Source organism: Ambystoma mexicanum, chromosome 7p (genome assembly GCF_040938575.1).
Source record: "Ambystoma mexicanum isolate Mex_15411 chromosome 7p, UKY_AmexF1_1, whole genome shotgun sequence".
Lineage (NCBI taxonomy): Eukaryota > Metazoa > Chordata > Amphibia > Caudata > Ambystomatidae > Ambystoma > Ambystoma mexicanum.
Window position 1 is genome coordinate 816,883,883 of NC_090939.1, and position 21,461 is coordinate 816,905,343.

The 21,461-nt window shown below is 45.4% G+C and overlaps 1 protein-coding gene across 14 annotated transcripts in view; it reads right to left on the reverse strand.

Annotated features, from left to right (window-relative positions):
• The window catches only part of ADGRG2 (adhesion G protein-coupled receptor G2), an 835,692-nt gene that overhangs the window by 485,592 nt on the left and 328,639 nt on the right, over nt 1–21,461 (reverse strand). For 6 of the 14 annotated variants that reach the window (XM_069636971.1, XM_069636960.1, XM_069636967.1 and 3 more), the window contains 2 exons: nt 2,586–2,663; nt 2,188–2,241 (listed from right to left, as the gene is read on the reverse strand). The exons of 2 other annotated variants lie outside the window; for them this stretch is intronic. In XM_069636971.1, coding sequence (XP_069493072.1) covers nt 2,188–2,241; nt 2,586–2,663 — 132 coding nt within the window. The remainder of the gene's footprint in view (nt 1–2,187; nt 2,242–2,585; nt 2,664–21,461) is intronic. 6 more of the 14 variants (XM_069636961.1, XM_069636958.1, XM_069636965.1 and 3 more) reach the window with 3 other exon arrangements.

Consider the following 21,461-nt stretch of genomic DNA (forward strand, 5'->3'; position numbering starts at 1 on the left):
AATGTGCCATTGAATTAGGCATACATTCTTGGATGCGATCTTAATCAAGCTGCTTCGTTTCCATGGCGACCAATTAACAGATCAACAAAAGAAGCAAAATAACACCAATCACAGATAAGTTTAATCATTTAAGTTTAAATGGGCCTCATTAAGTGTTTGGCAGTGTGGGTAATTTTCAGAGGTACTTCCTTTACCCATCTTTGTTTGCTGGTAACACAATTACTGGTGATTTTACTGCTCTGCTGAACTTTAGGTTTGGAGGAGAAGTGGAGGATTTACTTTTAGGATTTAATGCAGAGGAATCCCCGCTCGTCGTAAATCCAAACAAATCCCGATGGAGTCCTAGTACTCCAAAACTAGGGACTACCACCACCTTACCACCACTCATAACCTGCTGAGAATTCCACTGGGCCAAGTGGCAGTCACATTAGGAGTTTGGTGGTAATTCCACACCACAAAATTGCAGAAAGGCCACCATACCCCTACTAATGAGGACTGATGTGTTGATCAGTGTCAATCCACCTCAGGTATCAAGTATTGCCAACCCATGTTTCTTCACACAGCTTTAATGCAATGTAACTGCAAAGCTGAAAGAATAGGCTTTAAAGTGATTATTGGCATTACCTCTATCTGGTCCAACTCTATTTACAGTCTTTATTACAATATGGCCACTAGATCACGTAAACACCCCTCAAAAAGCTGCAAATCCATCTGCAGGATATGAAACAAGATCTCACCGTTTGAGAACAGTAGACTCATCTGTACAGAATTTAGCAAGTATATTATGGCTTTCACACCCCAGCAGAGGAGGGGGGGGGCTGGTCGTACATGGCCGGTAACAGCCTGCCAGCCCAAGCCATGGTTGCTCAGCGAGGGCTGTGGGCTATTACTGACCAGGTCTGCCCCCCACCAGGGCGTGAAAGCCATTAGCACCCCAGAGTTTATCCAGGGTGCAAATTGTTTCTTTTTCCCCTCTGGAGATTTGTGCTGTTTGCGCATCCAATCTCCTGAGGTAAAAAAAAATTAAAGAAAGATGGCCACCGCCATAGGGAAAAGGGAATAAGTCCCTTTTGCGTTTCTATGCAGCAGCCGGGATCGGAAGGAGCGTGGGGACCGGAGCTTAAAGCTCCAGTTGCACAGGTAAATTGGGAGAGGGAAGGGAGTGAGGAAGGGGTTTGGTTGGTTTTCGGGGCAGGGGTGGGGAAGCCTCCCCTTATAAAACATTTTTAGAACTGTGCAACCCAGGGAAGGGCCTCGGGTGGCTGGAACAGCGGGCGAGAATGTATATTCTCGCCCGCTGTTCCAGCCACCGGATGCAAATTTGCAGACTCTTTTTAGAATAAGTTTTAACCATAAACTGACCTGTGCTTGAGTTAAACTTAGAGTAGAAATGTTGCAGAAAACTTGATAAACAGTGGAAGAATTAAAAAGGACGGAAACAAATCAACACGGTTCCCATATAGATTTCCTCCCTACAACACACTGACAGGTCTGAGTTCAAATTCTTTTAAAGGACATCCCAGTTGCTCTGTGAGAATCGGAGCAGCCTTCTGCTGCCTAGCATAGAGACATTTCAAAGAAATGCGTCATTGTCCTGCACCGATTAGAGTGGCTACAACCTAATGGACAAAGTCTTCACTTAGAGAGAGCACAGTTGGAGATCCACACTGGTGGACTTCCCTTATACTCCATGGACTAAGTCGATAATGTAAAATGCAGCCAACACATCCTACAAGATGGGCTGCCATTTTAAGTTTACTTCATAAACATCACTGATATCCGTTTTATATTTTGAAGAAATCTGTTTCAGGTGAGATAAATGCCATAGGATGAAATGGAGAAGGCACCAAACCAGAGATGAACAAATAACACATGTACTGTACAGCCGAGTGGTTGGTCAAGTTTCAACCAAGTTTCTGCCTGAGCCAAACCAAAGCGAAGCAGTTTTTTCATAAATGAAATTCCAAACTAGATTAAAACGAGTTAATAAAAGCAACAAAACTACTATTTTACATGTTGGCAAACCTTCAACAAGAAGATGCTTAAGTTAACATGACAATTTCTGAACTGGAGTTTTCTTTTGATAACAGCATTTGCCAAATAACACATTTAACTACCTATTTGGCATAGCAAGATAATCCTACCAGAATGCAGGCAACAGTGAATTTTTGATGAATTTCATCATACCTCCAATTCCAACCCAAACTTTGGTAAACTCCAACTGACAGTAGGGGGTCGCTGCTGGAAGGTACAAGAAAACAAGCCTTTAATGACAAGCCAAGCCATAAACTACCTGCTACCAGAGACTCGTTTCTTTCCTACCCCGCTAACCCTGCAGGACTGAGGGATCAATGAGTTGAGATGCACTTCACGTAGGGCAGGGGTTTGGAGCCTGCGACTCTCTAAAGGTTTAAGACTGTGGATACCATGATCCTTCACAATTGACCGAGCCAGCTAGGGCTGATGGGAGATGTAGTACAAAACATTTAAAGAACTGCAGGTTGCAGAGACCTATTTAAGGGGATTCGAAAGGCGCAAGGTGTGCAACGCTTTATGAATACACACCGCTTTATGAATACACTAACCTATGACACTTGTGCTGCCAGAAGATGGATACGGAGAACTGCCGATTGTACTGTTCCCAGTGGAGGTGTAGGATTCTGCTGAAAAACAAGGAAATATTTATGGTGATTCCATTTGCGGAAAAGTCTATGTATTAAACGCAGTGCTGGCCAGGCAGGAAAATATTCATCATTCTTTTTAAACATGCTTATTTATATGTTTTGTAACTATATATACATATACAATAATTACACACAACAAAAACATTCTGTAAAAATAATTGATATCAAAATAAATTAATACGCTAATAAAATATATTAGCAATGCATTGATCAACAACACTGTGCTTCTAACCAAAGGGGCAAGGAGATAACGTAAGGCCAGAAAAGAATAAATCAATAAAAACTGCATTATTCAAGTGGCAATTGCAAGTAGTGGAAGGTAATTTATTTGATGTACTTTAAGAAGGAAACATAACTTAATACAAAATATAAAAAAAAGTATATTATAGCCTAGACCACACTGATATGTGTTTGTGTTATCAGGCTTGAGGAGGTTTTGGTTGTTCAACACCTTTATTAAATCTAAAATGGGGATGTGCTGCGTTGGGATTAGAAAGGAATTAAGAGAAGGGAAGCCATTTAATTTCATATTTTTCAGATCAACAATGGATTTAGTATTATACGTAGGTATATTAAATATTTAATTCCAGCAATTTTGTAAAAAAATGGGAATGCTTTTTATGACAATGTCAATGTTTACTCTTAGTCCCAACACGTTGCAAAAGGCAGATAACCAGATTAATGTTCGGATACACTAAAAACATGCAAAATGGGCAACCCCTAAGGGAACGGACTTGTATCCGCTCTGCAGACCACATCATTAATGTAGAAAAAAGCACTTTAAGCAAAAATGTAGACCCAGGAAGGTCATTTTGACCAAATTCTTATGTTTCTCATCAGCCACTGGCGATGCTTGTAGGTGGATCAGTGTATCACACACCTTCTTGTACCTCTGGAATTCCGCAAACAGTGCAGGCTCAAAGTGTTATGGCCAATGGTTGAAAAGACGAGTGGATAAACAGTCAGGAAGGTCATTCCTAAGCTAGAAGCCACACAGACACTGGTAACATGTGAAAACATCTTTTCAATGTGTTATCATTAATGTTGACTGGAATTTGGCTTACCTAAGAAACATATGAAGCAACTGGATAAAAAAAATAGAAAAGCCAGCCCCTGGGGTAAGGGTGTGGCGGGGGAGGGACGGGATAGAGGGCAGGGGGGACTGCTGTGAGGCTAAGTAGGTGACATAAGGTGCATCACCCTATAAAGGACAACTCCAAAAAGATATTGGTAAAAGACCACATTACAACAACCGTATTCATAAAGAAGTTATTGAAAATGGAACCCTGCCCCCTGGCATGTTTTTGAGAAATAATTATGAGTTAAACTGCATTTATTCAAATCAAATATGAGAATAGGTTTAATAACGTGATAAAGTAGCCCCATTCACCACTAAAAACATAGGAGAAAACTACTAGTTCTAAAATACTTCTTCAGTGTTTATGATCATGTGACCCTCCAAGCAGATCTGAAGGTCCAAAAAACAGAAGACGGTCAAGTAGAAGAGTTGGAGATGTGCTGCGAAGCCATATCGAGTAGGAAGATGTGAAGCAGAGAGCCACACAGCCGAACCTCGGAACAATACCAGTGTTGCTTAGATAATGAGATCAACACGTTGGCAGCCCATTGATTGAAAGCAGACTGAAGAGACTGAGCAACTTGGGAGACCGAGACAGAGTTGAGAGAGACAGAGGTAAGCGTGAGCTCGCAAACGGGACCAGAGTGAGAAAACTAGACAAGCAACTTTGTAGAGGGATACCAAAGTGGGAGAAACTGAGAAGCAAGCCTAAGATCACCAGCCAAGTCACAGTGAATAATACCAGCAAGAGTTGTGGATGAAGTAGTGAAGACACTGCCAGATACCCTGGGACACAGAGGAAGTACCTGTCAAAGAAAGACTGCAATGGGGCACGAGGTAGAAGAATGGAAAGGGGAACAGGGGTCGCAGAGGTGGAGGGGGTTTAGGAAAGGCTTTGAGGAGGGAGAAGTTGAAACAACAAATCAGCAGAGACGCCCATAAGGAAGCAAGCCTCTTGCTATTACAGGACTAGCAAGCACTCATTCAGCTCTCAAAGATTATTGAGAGTGATGAATAGTAATACTGTGCTCCATGAGGATTAGGGTATTTGAGTTGATGGGTAGGGTTATAGGAAAACCAGACAGAGGATCAGGGTCTTTTTTGTACAGAAAGACAGCTGGAAGAGATTACAGTAAGTATGCTCCTTGGCTTCTGCTTTTGGCTCAGCAATTCCAATATTTTGCCTATGAACAAGGGATACCCAAGTTATTCCTTATGTTTTAACTCATAAATGTTATTGTGTGTCTCTTGTACATTCCGTGGTGCACTTGCACTGATACTAAAGTTGTGCATCGAAAACCATACACTGACTAACACTGGAGTTGTGCATTGACATCCATTCACTCATTGCCCCAAAGTAATTAATGTTTTTCCAGCTTTCATGAGCTATTATACAATACCATTACGCTCTGCTATTTGCTCACCCAATGCACCATCTTCCATTCTATCATTAAAGGCCTCAATACTCTGGTTCAAGCAAATATCACATGGCACTAACCAGATCTGCCATGCAACGTCTGCATAATTTTGCATTGGTGCAACATGTGTGATGAGGGCTTTTCTAGTAGTTATGGTTTTTCTTCGTTCTGTCCATCACTTGCACCTTAAGTTTCATGAGAGGACATGAGTTCAGTTAGGAAGTCCGTCAATTATACAGAGCGCACGGACGTCCTGCTTGGTTCCATGATAGTGAGTCCGACAGGAGTGTTCAGAGGACCTGAACACAATTAGACTCGATGCTCACAGGGCAATTTATCTCTGCTATCAGGGTGTTCAATAGTCATCCTGCCACTGCTGTTAATGTTGCTTGTCATCAACGGTGAAGTCGGTGAGTGAGAGGTTCAACGAGAAAATCTCTGCTGTTCCTGCAGTTCACATGGAAAAACCTGAACACGTAACATGGTGTGGTGGTCCTAACTAGGGTAATTATGTGGCATAAGACTGGAACCACTAAGTGCTTGTCAATGCTATATCTTAAATATGTGACTAATAAACCTCTAGGTAAAGATTGACACTTGGTAGTGGCTCTAGTGGAGATGCTGCAGGCGGTTGTGATGGTTTGGACCCGATGACCAGGATGACCAACAAGGAATTAAGTACAAAGATTTTTCATAACCACACTGCGCATACACATAGAATTCTAGAGTGTTCAGGCAAGGCGAGCAGCTAGGAACGTCAGATGAAGTTGAGAACGGCGCAATTGCGGGTAACACAATTCACTCCAGACAGTTTACTTCAGTTTCCATAAAAAACTGGGAATACAGTCAAGCCTGGAAGAAGACCTTGGGGTCGAAACACGTGTCGGCTAGCTTCATTTGCATTCAATATTTTATCCATTTGAATTCTATGTGTATGCACAGTGTGGTTGTGAATAAATCCTTATACTCGTGGTCCAAAATAGCCATGCCGGGCCGAAGATGGTCACTGCCTCCCTCCTACTTCAGGGGCATGCAGTTTATTGTGTTTCCAGTGGACCCTGATGCTCCTATTCTGAATGCATGAATGTTTTGCACCACCCAGTCTTTGTAGGGGCTACCCAGTGATAAGGATTTGTATCTCATTGATATTCCTGGAGTGGTTTTCTCACCAGTGTTGATATGGGATGATGTAGCCCAATACACTGGCTACATTTTGAAAGTGGCAGAGTGGATGGCCCTGGAGGGGGATAAAGATAGGCTATTTGTACTTGCCATGGAAATCTTAACGATGCCATAGAAGAATTGCATTGTGTGAGTTGTTGTTTTAACACCCCAAAAGCCTAGCGTAGTTGCATAGACAAAAAACAGTACCAAAGACAAATTTGCAAAAGGGAGTTGTGTTTCCAACGCTGGAAAAGCCTGGCACAATGGCACTAAAAGCTAAGACATGCAAAGAAGACTTGCACTGTGGGAATTATGGTTCCAACACTCAAGAAGCCTGGAGCAGTGATGCCGACAATTCAAAGATAACCAAAGACAAATTCCCTACACAGTGTTGTATTTCTAAGAATCCAAAAGCATAGCGCAGGGACACTCACAAAGAATATAGAAACTACGATTAATTGCACACTGGGAGTTGTGGTTCCAGCCCACACTCCAAAAGACAAGCATTGTGATGCTGATTGAGTTTATAAAACTAAAGTAACTTTGCACTTTGGGAGTAGTTATTCTGTGCACTTTAGATGTCAACTGCAGTGGCCCGAACAAAAAAGACAAGGAAGTGTCCAAGTTGGGAGTTGTGTCCTGATATTGACAGAGTCACAGACGGGAGAGGAAAATCCCAAAGGAAACTACAGACTGACAACAGTGGCTCTTCGACTTACCGTCAACCAACTAAACTACGAAGACTATGGCATGGGGACCCCAACCTTGCGAAAAACACAAAGAGCTTATAACTGAAAAGACTCAAACTCAGAAAAAGATAGAGGGAGATGACAACCTTGAATGTCAAGAGAGTGGCGGACCACAGGTTCATCTGATACAGAGACATTTGTGTTTCAAGAAAATAACTTTCGTTCTGTTATTCTAAAAATCAGTCTGACTGGATAATTCGGAAAACATTATACTAACTTTGCAAACTAAGAAGCCATTTTTTAACTCATCAATAACTTTTGTTAGCACACAATATCAACTGTTACCAGAGCCTTACAAAATTGTGGAATGACAGGCTTACAACAGGAAATGTAAGTTGTACAATTTGTGGAGTATTTACCTTCGGGTGAAAACAAGCACTACCTTTCACAAGAAAGAATCCCACCAGCGGAATGTAGGCCCTTCATGGAAATGTAATGATCTGGACCAGTTCCAAGAGGGCATACATCACAGACATTGCTCTCAGGTGGGTTCTTTTTGCCCGCCTCTAAACACTACCTGCTCCACTTCCAGTTTTCTCCCCTAAAACCACCATTTTGAAATCCATTTTACGAAATAGGTTTTGGAAATAAATGGATATGACAAGTTTCAGAAAACTTTCTTTCAAGATGAGTGTTTCGTAACCTTCAAAATAAGCTTTACCATTTCAACATTTACAAACACTTTCCAATAATATATTAGGAGGACATTTACCATGCCTAAACAACTTGAATATTTATTTATGGTTTTTGTTTGAAAACGAACCTGGCCAGATCAAGGGCCAGATGACTGAAAATAGTAATATCTATAAACAATAAGATATAATGAAGAGTATTTAAGCATAGACACACAATGCCAGATTAAAGATATGTCTAGCTGCAAAGGTGGGTGAACATGAATTTGAGTACTCGGGCCTCATCAAGGAGGCTCAGCTTTCACAATTGTACACTGAAAGAACTTCAATGGCAGCTCATGCACCATCAAGCAGCATTAGAAAAGATGCACAGCATACCAAGTCAGAAGTTAGGTACACTAAGACACACCAGGATTAAAGTTTTCTTTAAGTCATATCAACATCTTTAGTTTTGTGAACGTCTGGTGGCAATATACTACTTTACAACAGTTTAGTTTAGTTTATTCATTTGTAATGCGCACCAGACCCTGGGGTAGCAGGGCGCATCAGTTACAGAAAATGCGAAGCTTTTTTGACAAGTTACATATTTAGCATAACAGTATTAATGGCGATTACACAATGAAAGATATACAATATATACAAGTTGGTTACAGTATTTTACATGGTTCCAGTAACAGCGAATAGGTGTGATACAAGTCAGCATATATACAGGTGGAAGTGGAGGTAGGTGTACTGGAGTAGGATCCAGACTAGGGATAGGTGGAGGGGGGCGGTTAGATGTCATTTGACTTGAGCCAGTTGATGTAGCTTTGTCGGAACTTAGGGTAAGATTGGTCTTCTCTAATGTGGTGTGGTAGGGAGTTCCATAAATGGGCAGCTTTGACTTGGAAGCTATTTCCACCCACCTTGACGAGCCTAAATCTGGGGATGGTGATGCAGTTGGTATTGATAAGTCTTGAGGGTCTAGTGGAGAGTAACTACAGTTCTTATTTGGTATCTCTACTAAAACGTTATAATCTAAGAGATTGGCACACCCCGACAAGGGGATACTTTATGTCCCCCTTCTCTCTGCTACTGAGAGTTTTAAATCACAGACAACCTTCTAGTTATGGCTGGTGGCAGTGGAGGTGTTCTATCAACTATTGTGTGAATGTTCTACCGCAGTCCATAGCCCTTGTAGTGCACAATAGGGTCACCAAGTACTAACTTGGTAGCTCCTTTCTTTTTTTGCATTACTAGCATGGCTGTTCTTTGGCAGCCCTTCTACTGTCCTGTGAGGGGGAGGCCTGTGTGTTTTGCCTTTGGCAGGAACCTTTCAGTGTCCCCGCTTAGGCTCCAGTGTGTCTGGGTAGTCAGGCATGGGGGAGGAGATTTCACTACCCTGCCATTTGTCTGCTTGAGTTCCTGAATGGGACCAGCTCCCATTGGACAGCCACCCTCCCATTTCTGCTGAGAGAGATTGCAGAGGAGTGTGTGCTGGAACTGAATAAAAGGAGAGGCTCCATAGGTCAAAGGAGAGTTGAGCACTGAAAACTGAAGAAACCGAAAAAGAGGATGACTAGAGATGCCTACAGACCCTTTTCAACACTGAAGAGACCATTGCTGTCCTGACCCTGTCTTCTGTGCGACAGAGGAACTCTGAAGAGGACGAGTCCTACCCTTTGACTAGTGGGAACAACAAGTCCCAAGACAAACTTTAATCTGAGCCATCTCCCGAGATACTGTGCCTCTCCAGAGCTGCGGAACCCCAATAACAGGAGACCTCTGACCCAATTGAAGTGCATCATCAAGGAAAGGTTGAATCCGTCCATGTCTTTGCTGAGCTCCCGGTGAACCTCCAGAGACACAATCCAACCAATCCAAGTCCCCGTTCAGAGTGCAGGACTTCACCAACCGATGAAGATTGTCCAGGTGAATGACGTCCTTTGTTGGGGCTGCAGAAAAAGGTGCCAAAACCACACAGTTACCAGAGAAGTTGCCGAAATCCATGCAAGAGGTCCTCCCTCGAGGTATTGTACAAAAATGTCATCCTCATTTGTGCGCCCCCGCAGTCACTGCGACTTTGGAGGCGCACAAAATGAGGGTGGCATTTACTGCACCCAAGCAGAGTGGGGGTTGCAGGGGTGCCCCCCGCTCTACCTGGGCACTGTAACGGGGTCAGGGGTTGCGGGGGGTGTCCCCCGCTTAACATTTCGGAAAGCTGGGGACACGTAAGGAAAAAAAAAGCAACAAAAAAAACCACCCTGCAGCGTCAGCTCTAACCCACATTAGTGGGAAGAGCTGACGCTGCAGGTATCGCAGGGGGCGGGCGGCACACTTCTATGATCCATATGATCACTGCGCCGCGCCGTAACTGGTGTCGGCGTTTTCAGCCATCGCAGTTATGGGGCGCAGTAATCGCATAGATCCCGTCCTCGAGACTGCTGCTGTGAGATCCTGTCCATTGTCCTGTCTTTCATCATCAGACCAAGGAATCTGGAGGTTTAGTCCAGCGCTGCCACATGAAGGAGAATCCAGACACTATCTTTTCTTCAAAACAAAGGTACTGTGGAAAAAGGTATTGCTTACCTTGATCAGTGAAGTTGGCCCGAGCATTGGAATGCACATAGAGGTGTCCAGGGTACACCCCTCGTGCCTCTGACAAATGGCTGCTGCTTGTATCCCTTTAGCAAGTCCTTAACAGGGTCTCCAACGTTGGTTTAATCATGCTACATCAGAACTTTAAGTATTCTGCTGCTTTTCAAGACTAAGTCCTCTCCAAACTGTCTTTAGCTCGCATTGCGTTTTGGAACCTAAAAGACTTGCTGTGCAAAGAGACTGCCTCTCGAACCTGAAGCCTTGCTAGTATAACACTAACCAACTATTTTCCTTCCCAAAAGTCACTATCTTATACGTGTATGCAGAGTAAATGTCTTTACCGTATTTCTGCTAAGATTCACAAGTGCACATTATTAACAATACCATAGAACTGTCAAATGCTGTGAGAAATGTAACGGTGAGCAACTACAAACTTTGAAAAGTATTCTTAAGTATTCCTAAGTTTTTTGGTTTATTGTGCCAAGAATTTTTAAGGGATGTGTCTGTAAATCATTATTAATTTGTGTACTTACCTACAGCTTCCTCTTATGATAAGCCCGACTGCTCTGCAACTCTACCAAGGTCCATTAGTATAACATACTGATACTAAGAGTTGTGGATCTACAAACCATTGGGATAGTTTTGTAAAGTCTACCCGACAGTGGACTTTGGGAAAACTCCACTAAACGGCGAGTAATTATTAAGCAGCTATGCACAACTATTTATTGGGTGCACAAGATTGTACTGAAATGTGTTGCTCAATTCCCTGCTTATGAAGCAGCCCCCGGAATCTGAACATCGAATCTGCCATACAGGATAACCCCAACTACTCCAGTCCCAAAAAGCATCCTTCCTTCTTCTACACATTTTAAAATGATCCTGTTAGTAAAATAGGGCATGGTAGGGATCTCCTAGGGTAGCACACACCAGAGTTCACTAGTAACCTGTTAATGAGTCAGATTAAATCACTTCAACAGACTAAAACCACCACCTACTCTTTCCTTATTGCAGGCTATCGGCAGTAAGTAAACGCTGACTCAATGGATTCTGGGTGTCAAGTTGCAATCGTCATGTCTTCTAGTTAAATGTAAAGACAAAATTCTATTTTTCGGAGTTCCGTTGTCACTATCTAGGGGCTAATGTTTTGCTTTTTCCCCCTTTTTAATTTTGTTAAAATCTGACAGTTTTGTAGCCAAAAGGACTTCTATTGAAGCCCCCTTCCAATGTAACCCTTTTAAAAAATCTTTTAGGGTATGTGATCCCATGGTAGCCCATACGTCTCCTGGCATAGGGATGCTTTCTAAGCCCTATTCCTTACGTTGGTTTGAGGGAATAAGCTAGTTGCAGCTAGAATTTCGTTTTGGCTTCATCAGGGGGTGCAAGCCGCTTTACAGCTTTGGTGGTACAATGTGCATTTTTAGTAGCCATTGGGTATTAATGTATTTTTAAGTCCTGTTCTAGGCCATTTTGTTCCAAGGGCCTTTCTTTGTTCAGTGAAACCACGAGGTCAGCCAAAAATGGGCGAGGTGCCTCATGGTCTCTTTGCGACCTAAGCCAAAAACTAGAATTGTAGCTTGAGCCTGTGATTTTGAATGTATTTTAAAAGTCTTGCAATTCACTTCTACTAATGTGAATGCCTCATTACAATGTAACTATTTCTGGTGACACTTTATTTTTCTCTAGCAATGTGTTGTCCTAGTGCTCTCAGCCTGGATGCATGTTGCCTTTTGTGTCCTCTGGCTGTGTTTTTTTTAATTGATTTCTCCATTGTGTGTTCTGGCTGATATCTCATGAATCAATAACATTTTCTACGTTCAAATAATTCTTGGCTTGAAAGCGGCAGACCTGTTCATAAAAGGTTAACAATGATTACTTCTTCATATTGTGGGATTTTTATGGAGTGGACATGATCCACCAAGTGAAAAGGGCGTTTTTGAATACCACAATTCACCTTTCCTGAGGATATGTAAAGGCTTTACCGTCAAGAAATGTCTGTTAGCATTTCAGAATTGCAATGTTCAATCTGCAATGGAGTTCAACTAAACTCAAATTATTGTCACATTGTGGCAAAAGTTAAATTGCAAGCCTGATCCAAAATCAAAAGCCTCCTCAATTTACCTGCATATGAATGCCTATTCCAGTGCCTCAATTATTGTAACCCTCCCCCAAAGGCCCTGGTAAACTCTGACCTGTTTAGCTGTGACACCAGATACTACATAGTTATTCTAGTCTTTGGCTTAGATCTAAAAGGGCGCACGTGTGCACAATGGCTATTTTAGGTCTGCCTCATGGTTTCACTGGAAAATGAAAGTCCCCCGAAACAAAATGGCTGAGAGCACTGCTTAAAAATACTGTGTCGTGCTTGGTGCTCATTCTTAAAGGCACCTGTGATGAAATCACCTACCAGAGGAAAGAAGAGGGCCAAGATGCTATGGAGGGGCCAAGGGAGGCCATCTACTCTCGAATGTAATACTTGGAGGCTGTATGTTGAGGATCCTTGGCCTCTCACCCTACTGAACTCTTCGACCTGTCCTTTGACTCCACTATCTTTCCCGTGGGTTTCAAAGTAGCTATGGTCATCCCTCTGTTAGAAAAAGCAAGGGTCTGACCCGAACCTATCCGCTAACTTTCGCTGTGTCTCTCCTTCCGCATTACTCTAAGGTGCTCGAAAGGGTTGTGTTCAAGTGTCTTAGAAATGTCTTACACATCACAACCTTCAAGACCCCTACAGACAGGTTTCCACTCCTGTCACTCCACAGAAACTGCTCTCATTAATGTGTCCAACTTCATCGCCTTTGTTAAGCACTACAACCTATCATCTATCCTAATTCTCTTTTACCTGTCTGCAGCCTTTGACACTGTTCATCACTTTGATCTCCTTAACACGCTTTTTGTTCCAGGGATTTGTGATTGAGCCCTTGGCCTGGATTGAATCCTACCTTGCACTTCACCAATTCTCTGTCTCCTGGAGCAGCAACTACTCTCAACTCCCTCCTCTAGCTGTTAGTGTTCCACAAGGCTGTGCCTTAGGTCCGCTCCTCTTTAGACTCTACACCTCTGCTCTTGGGGCACCAATCTCGTTTTCTGGGTTTTTGTACCAACTCTACGTGGATAAAACCCAAATCATCTTCTCTTTTCTTGAACTCTCCTCTGATCTCTCTATCAAAATTTCCAACCGTCTCTCTGCAATTAAATATTGGATGGTTACACACACTCTGATGTTAAATTCTACCAAAACATGGGTGCTCTTTCGCTGCCTAGCCAGTTCCCACATGACACTCCGCCCTACTCTTCTTCAGTTAGAAACTTCAGTGTCATCAATGACCGTTCTCACACCTTCTCTACTTTCATATCCAAAACTGGAACATCAGCTCACCTAAACCTCCGAAATATTAGTAAAATCAGGCACCTCCTTGCTTTCAACACCAACAAGCCTCTCTTCACAACTCTTGTCTTCTCTAAACTGGACTACTGTGCAAGCATCCTCTTTGGTCTCCATAACTATGCTTTCTGTCCTCTCGACAAGATCTTTAACTTCGCTACGAGGACTCGTTTGTACTCCCTCAATTCACACCTGCTTCCTAGTCCTGTCACCAGACTAGATGGCTGATGATGCAAAACAGGGCCAGATTCAAATTTCTTTTCCTGCTTCACAAGTCTATCCATGTTAACGCACCACTATCTATCCTCTATCCAGCTCTACAAGCCTTCCCATAATCTCTGCTCTGCCTTGTAGCTCCTCGTCCTCCCTGTGCTTCCTCTCGCTTCCGCTCTTTCTACCTTCTTGCTCCACTTGAATGGAATTCTCTTCCTATGGACATACGAGAAACAGTCGACATGGATTTGTTCAAAACCAAACTAAAATCCCTACCACCTTGCCTCCAAGTTAATCTTTTAACCTACCTCTCATGTGCTGCTAAGCTAACATTATTCTGTTGCATCCAAGCTGTCTGTCCCTCACTTCCTCTGCCTCCACTCTAGCACTTCACCCATCATGGTCACAAACCGAGCACAGCTTGCCATACTGTCTACCTGCAATTAAAATTTTCCAACGCTGGGGGAGACCACCACGGTCACGGACCAAGATGGCCGCATAAATATGAGCTCTGTATCATCCTGTCCTGTGCGCTTGAACAGTTTTCTCCCCCCATGGCAGTTTGAGCAGATCCCTGTAACGGATGAGTGCGAGAGAGGGGTCTGCAGTGGAATATTAGCTCCAGCGATGCTGACCATTGCAGGCCCGGGAAGAGACGTCAGGGGGGTTGGAAGCATGGGCAGACCAACTGTCTACTGCGACAGAAACCAGCACAGTGGAGCCTGGTGTGTAAGGCGACAGGGGAGCCTGCGATAGCAGGACGGTGGACACATTGGAGGTGAAGTGAGCAGATACTCCCCTACCCAGGAGAGGGGCCTGGAGTAGCCATCAGGCACCACACAGTTTGGGGGACGTGGTCTGAACTCCTGTAGAGTGGTGGGAGAACACGACAGTGTGGAATCCAGGAGTGCAGGAAGGAGATCTGGTGGGCGGAACCTGGAGGTGCACAGGCAGACCCTGCAGGGTACTTGTGTTGCCACGGAGGAACCGGTTTCAGTGGCAGGCCTAAGAACAGCACTAGTCTCTGCAGGTGAATTTCCAAGCAAGGGCGGGGAGAGGGCAGCCTGGTGTGGGAGCTATGCGCCCGTCACCCTCATTTGCAGAGGACCCTAGCCCAACAGTGAACAAGTGGTGAGAGGGTGCAGCGGCGTGGCCCCAGGAAACTGATACAGTAGAGGGAAAAGGGGGGGAAGAAGCACCCCATAGTGTTGAGGAGAAAGCAGGCTGTGCCTGGAGGGGTTGAAAGGAGGGTTGCTTTGGCCCGCTGCCAGTGCAAGAGCTACCATGTCAGGCAGCAGTGGGAGCAGATCTGGTAGAAGCAAGATAGGAGTGCTTGGAGTGGTCTGGCCCAGGGATTGTATTGGAGAGCCACGGTAAGGCAGTCGGTGTACTGGGCCTTACAGACTAAAACCCTGCGGTGCGCTGTGTGGTGTGGTAGCAGGAGATCAGGTGGTGGATATAGCCCCAAGGAAATGGGACCTTGGGGAAGGGTCAAACCCAATGAGTGAAAGAGAGAGTGCTGGCAGGGGAGCTAGAAACAGACCCCAGGCGGAAGGCCCAGACTGGAGCCACTAGGATATCGAGGCAGAGTACAAGAGTGCAGCAGAGAGGTCGGGAGAGCAGCCCCGGGGATTGGGTGACAGTAACCACAGGTGGTCATGAGGTGGGAGAAAGTAGTGGCATAGGAATCCATGCACTACAAAGTTTCAGGAGGAGCTAGACAATGGAATCTGGAGAGAAAGCCGCTCAAAGGGGAGACACTGTGGGGGACAGGGCGGGGGGAGGGTTGCTATATCTGGCAAGGGACGACCTAAAGGACACTTTCCAGGAGATCAAAGCCATCAGGAACAATATCCAGGCCTACATTCTGGACTTGAAAGGGAGGGTGGACACACCGGAAAACAAAATGGAGGGGATTGAGAATAATCAGCTGCACAATGACCTTAGCGATATGTAATATGAGGCCCATCTGAGCGATTTGTAAATGAAGGACGAGGAGAAGATTTTGAAGCTTGATGACCTCGAAAACAGGGAATGATGGAATAACCTACGTATCTTGGGTTTGAAGGAACAGAAGGGGGAGACAGTAGGAGATGTGGTCCGGAAAGTAAAGTGAAGTGACTCTAATGAGGGGCCTGAGCTAGCTATTTTGAAAAGGTTCTACGGGGGGTCTGGAGGGGTTGTTCTTTATTTATTATTGTTGCATGGGAGGAGACAGGGGGTGGTGGGGGTTAAGGGATGACAGGATGCAGAGCATATGACCCTAGGTGACCCATTGCCAAATGGGTGTCAAACAGGGAGGGGGCAAGTGGGTAGGGGTTGAATAGGGGGTGCAGGTAGTGGGAAAGGGGTTATTTCAAATTGGATATGTTGTTTCCACCAAACGTGGAGGAATGCAAAGTTTGTGTCATTTATGGCTCTGGTAGGTAGTGACAGGAGCAGACCGGATGCTCTGAGTGGGGATGCGTAACATGTAGGGTCTGAACTCTCCTATCAAGCTGGTGTACAGGGCATTCCAGAACTTGGTTCTGCACATCCTTTTGTTTCAGGAAATGAGAATGGTTGCCAGGGAGGAAAGGAATATGTTGGGGCAGATTGGGCAGGCGTTTTGGACCTCAAGAGATGTTAAGAAGGGTGGAGTTGGGACCCTCCTGAATAGATGGCTACGTTTGGCGGACCCAAGGAAGGAAGTGGAAAGGGCTGATGCTCCTGGTCACGGGCACTATTGGGTGGGTGCAGGTCTTGGTGGCCCACTGTCTATTGTCCCAATCAGGGCCAGCAGAGGTTTCTCGGGGAGGTATTAATTGAGATATTTCGGGAGTGTAAGAGCTTGCTCCTGTTGGGAGGTGATTTTAATATATGGGCGGATCTGGGTTTGGATAGGTATGGGGAGACACCAGATGTGCAGAGGAGGATGCAGGGAGGTGGGGGCTACCGTGATTACTTTGAACAGGGGCTGGTGGATGTTTGGAGGGAATGACACCTTGGGGTTAGAGGGTATACTTTATTTTACGCACTGCATGGAACATGCACCCAATTCGACTATTTCTGCCTGCCAAGGGAATACTTGGGGCAGGTGGTTTCATGTGACTTGGTACCCCCATTAGCTGGATGGACGACGATATGATCTTCAGGGGGGAGACAGGGGGCTGACACACTGCAGAACACGCTACAGGTTATGGATGTGGCGAGAGGGAAGGGAAATAACCCCACACTGTTGTCCCTGGATGCCGAAAAGGCTTTCGACAGGGTGGACTCGGCCTTTCTATACGCAGTCATGTAGAAGTATGGTTTTGGGTCTTTGACCATGGCATTGTATACTAACCCCACGGGGAGGGTTCGGTTAATGGGAAACTCTCCAGGGTATTTGAATTCAGGCGGGGGATGAGGCAGGGAAGCCCACTCTCGCCATTGCTATTTGCCCTCTCTTTGGAGCAGTTGGTGGAGAAGTTGGTAAGTGCTCCTCAGCTGGAGGGAATCCGGGTGAGTAATGGAGACTTCAAATTGGGGATATGCGCAGATGATGTCTTGTTGCATCTGAGCAACCCATACTGTTCAGTCCTGGCAGTTATGAGGTTGATTGAGAATATGGATCCTTCTCAGGGTTCAGGGTTAACCGGCAGAAGTCATTCTTGTTCCCCTTTGATGTAGATGAGGATAGAGACATTGCCATCCTCCAGACATTAGGAATGGAGATCCAGCTAGACAGTATCCACTGTTTGAGGGTTAAAATTACTAGGGCTCTGGGGGATTTGAGCGGGGCTAACTACCCTCCCCTCTTGGAGAAGCTGTATAGGGTCACGACGGTGTGCAGCAACTACACCATATCATGGATGGGCCACTTGAACGCCCCCAACTTTCTGCTGGCTGTTATACATGTTCCAAATGTTGCCTGTTAGGGTGCCTTCCGCGCTTCTGAGAGAGGCCAGGTTTCTGTGGCAGGGGAACAAGCCATGGGTGGCGTATGCTACCCTGGTGCTGCCAAAGGATAAAGGAGGGTGGGCCTACCAGATCTTGACTTGCATTACAATGCCGCCCAATTGAGGGTCTTGGTGCCACATTTGCGACAAGATCCAGACAAATAGAGGGTGTATTTGGAAAATTGTTACCTGCACTCTGCTACAGTTGAGGAATGGCTCAGGGTCCAGATAGAAAACGCGCTGCATAGGATAGAACACCCCATATTGGGAGTACTGTGGGAAAATCTGAGATGTGGCCTGGGGATGGGGGGGGTAACTACGTGGCCCTCCCATTGGAGTCACCTTTCGGCTCCTTTGTGTAACGCTCACCTGGTTCCCACGGAGGCGCGGGCGTGGTCTGGACGGCAGTGGCCTCTTCGAAGGAGATGTTCAGCACCCTGAAGATGGAGTGGGCTGGGTTCCCAAATCTGGCTTGTCTGGCTCGGATGAATACCCTTCTGTGAGCGAAAAGGAAGAGTTAATACTCTGCGGGTTTTGTGTAGATCTCCCGTTCCCCTTCTTACCCTCCTTGCAACCCTTCTGTAATTCCCTGTGCAGACTCACCTTAGGGATTGAAAAGGCGAGCTCTCCATCCTGCTTCTGATGCAGGGGCGCGTTGGGATCCAGTTACGTCACTGGATAGTAAGTTCGAGTTCGCTTGTCTGTTCCGGTAAGTACCGTAAATGTTTATGGCAAGCTTTAGTCTAAACTGTTCCTCTTATCTTTTGCAGGTAATGGAAGACTCCGGGCTGAGGGTGGTTTCCGTCGAAAACCTGATTTCAGGTGAGTTTTGGTGTAGGCCCACTACTGTCTTTTCCTGTCTCTTTTTCCTTAGGGGCCGGAGTTCGAGAATGCCGAAGAAATGGAGCTGGCACGAAGCAGAAGTTGAGTCCGACCTGTAAGCAGGTAAGTTTTGAATAGTTTGTTTGCTACGGTTCTTGCATTCACTAATGTGATGTTTGCTTTTTCCCCATAGGGGCCGGGGTGCTGAAATGCCCAAGGAATGGCATCGACGTCCACTTTCCGTGAGTCCATTCGAACTCCCTTTGGCGTTAGGACGAAACCAAGAAACTCAAACCAAGATGGGTTGAACCACTCGAGAAAACTTCGGGATAAACCTTCGATAGAAATTGGCAAAACCAAGCATGCTCTGAACCCCTTTCACAGAACTAGGGGATGGCCATTTGAGGATCGCGTCCACTTTCCGTGAGTCCATTCGAACTCCCTTTGGCGTTAGGATGAAACCAAGAAACTCAACCTCTGTGATGTGAAAAATGCACTTTTCGAGCTTTGCAAATAGTTTGTGCTGGCGTAGTTTCTCCAGGACAGCCATAACATGTTTTCGGTGATCAGATTCCGAGGATGAGTACACTAGGATGACGTCAATATATATGATGACACAAACATCTATGAGTTCTCGAAAGATGTCATTCATAAAATACTGGAAGGCAGCAGGTGCGTTGCACAACCCGAAGGGCATCACTTGGTATTCAAAGAGTCCGTATTTGGTGCGGAAGGCCGTTTTCCATTCATCGCCTTCTCTGACGCGCACCAGATGGTAAGCCCCTCTTAAATCCAGCTTGGTAAAGATGCAGGCATCTTTCACCTGGTCGAGGAGTTTAGGGATCAGAGGCAGGGGGTAACGATTCTTAACCGTTATCTGATTTAAGGCGCGATAGTCAATACATGTTCTAAGGTTGCCTTCGTTTTTCGGCACGAAGAACAAAGCTGAAGAAGCCGGTGACTTTGACGGGCGAATAAACCCATTGGCAAGATACTGATCCAAATACTGGCGTAAATGAAGATTCTCTGGTTCGGTAAGGGCATAAATCCTACTACAAGGCGGTTGAGCATTGGGTACCAGATCAATTTGACAATCGTATGGCCGGTGAGGTGGTAAGGTGTTGGCCTGTTCTATTTGAAAAACGTCCTGAAAGTCCTGATACTCAAGTGGTAGTTGTGCTGACACAGAGGTTACTGAGGCTAGACCCACTTGTGGATTTCCGGAATAACAAGTTTGTCTGCAGTTAGGAAAGGTGATACTCTTTGCTCGCCAGTCAATTCGAGGATTATGTGCTTCTAACCAAGGGATCCCCAAGATTACCTGAAATTGTGGAGCCTTGATTACGTCGAACACTATGGTTTCCCTATGACCATCTTGGCCAACCAGTGTCATTCCTGTGGTAGAATGTGTTACCGGCCCAGAGGCAATTTCGGTCCCATCAACCGTGGTAATGACATCTTTGGTGATTTTTGGTCGGAGAGGGAGACCAATCCTGGAAGCCAATTCAAGATCAACATAGTTCCCAATAGCCCCACTGTCGAGATAGGCCTTTATGCCATGTAATCGTTGAGGCTGCTTTGGATCCACGAGGGTCATTGGCATGATGAAATACGAGGTCAAAGAGTTTGTCTTCACGCTCGGCAAGCAGACCTCTACGCTTGTCGGGCTTGATCGTTTCCCGAATCAGATTTTGGAAGGTTTTGGTCTGTGGCTCCAACCACCTTCTTGGGTGGTTTTACCGGGCAATTTCGTAGAAAGTGTCCAGACTCTCCGCAATAGAGACATAACTGGTTTTGCCGTCTTCTTTCTCGTTCTTTCTGCGTTAGGGGTCCTTTTACTCCCCCAATGTGCATTGGCTCCGAAGTGTCGGTACTCTTGGGGTTTGCATGGGTTTTTACCAAAGCCCGAGTTTCAAATCTAGTCCGATCAGTCTTTCTATTCTGGAGTCTATGATCAAGTTGGATCACTAAATCAATGTATTCCTCACAGAGTTGGGGTGGATTCACAATTTGAGCCAGAACGTCTTTCAGCTCTCCACGAAGTCCTCGATGAAACAAGGTGATTCTTTTATTCTCAGGCCATCCAGTTTCCACGATCAGTCTGTTAAATGTGGCGATATAAGATAGGAGGTCTTGGTTCCCTTGACGCAAAGACAGAAGTTCGTTATCCAAGGCCTCACCCTGGGCGTGCCGGGCAAATAATCTCTCCATACTAGCCTGGAAGCGTTGAAAGTCACGAAGGATAGGATCGTCTTGATTTACCAACGGAATAGACCAATCGGCTGCACAGCCGCTGAGATACGATAAAACAAAAGCCACCCTAGTTTGGTCATTAGGGAAGGCCCCAGGTCTACATAAAAAGTGTAAACGACATTGGTTCATGAAAACAGCGTATTTCTTGGGGTCCCCCGCAAAACGTTCAGGTGGGGCCAAAGGCATGTTTCCCGGCAGGTTAATTTGCACTGGGTTAGTGGAAGCCATAGGAGTGGACTCTCTCCCGGAAGCAGGTAATGGCGTTTGTCCAGCCTGATTCTGCAAAAGCTGTTTAGCCAGGTCATCGGTTCATTCTTTGGACAAGATCAGTTCTCTTCGAAGAACATTGGTTTCTTGGCGGGCGGCGTGAACTTCCGCCCGTAATTCCCCCAATAATTGGGCCAGTTGGTCTGTTTCGGAAGTCTCCATGGCGCCTGGGTGGGTAATTGTGGGTAGGCTTCGCGTTCTGTAACGCTCACCTGGTTCCCACGGAGGCGCAGGCGTGGTCTGGATGGCAGTGGCCTCTTCGAAGGAGATGTTCAGCACCCTGAAGATGGAGTGGGCTGGGT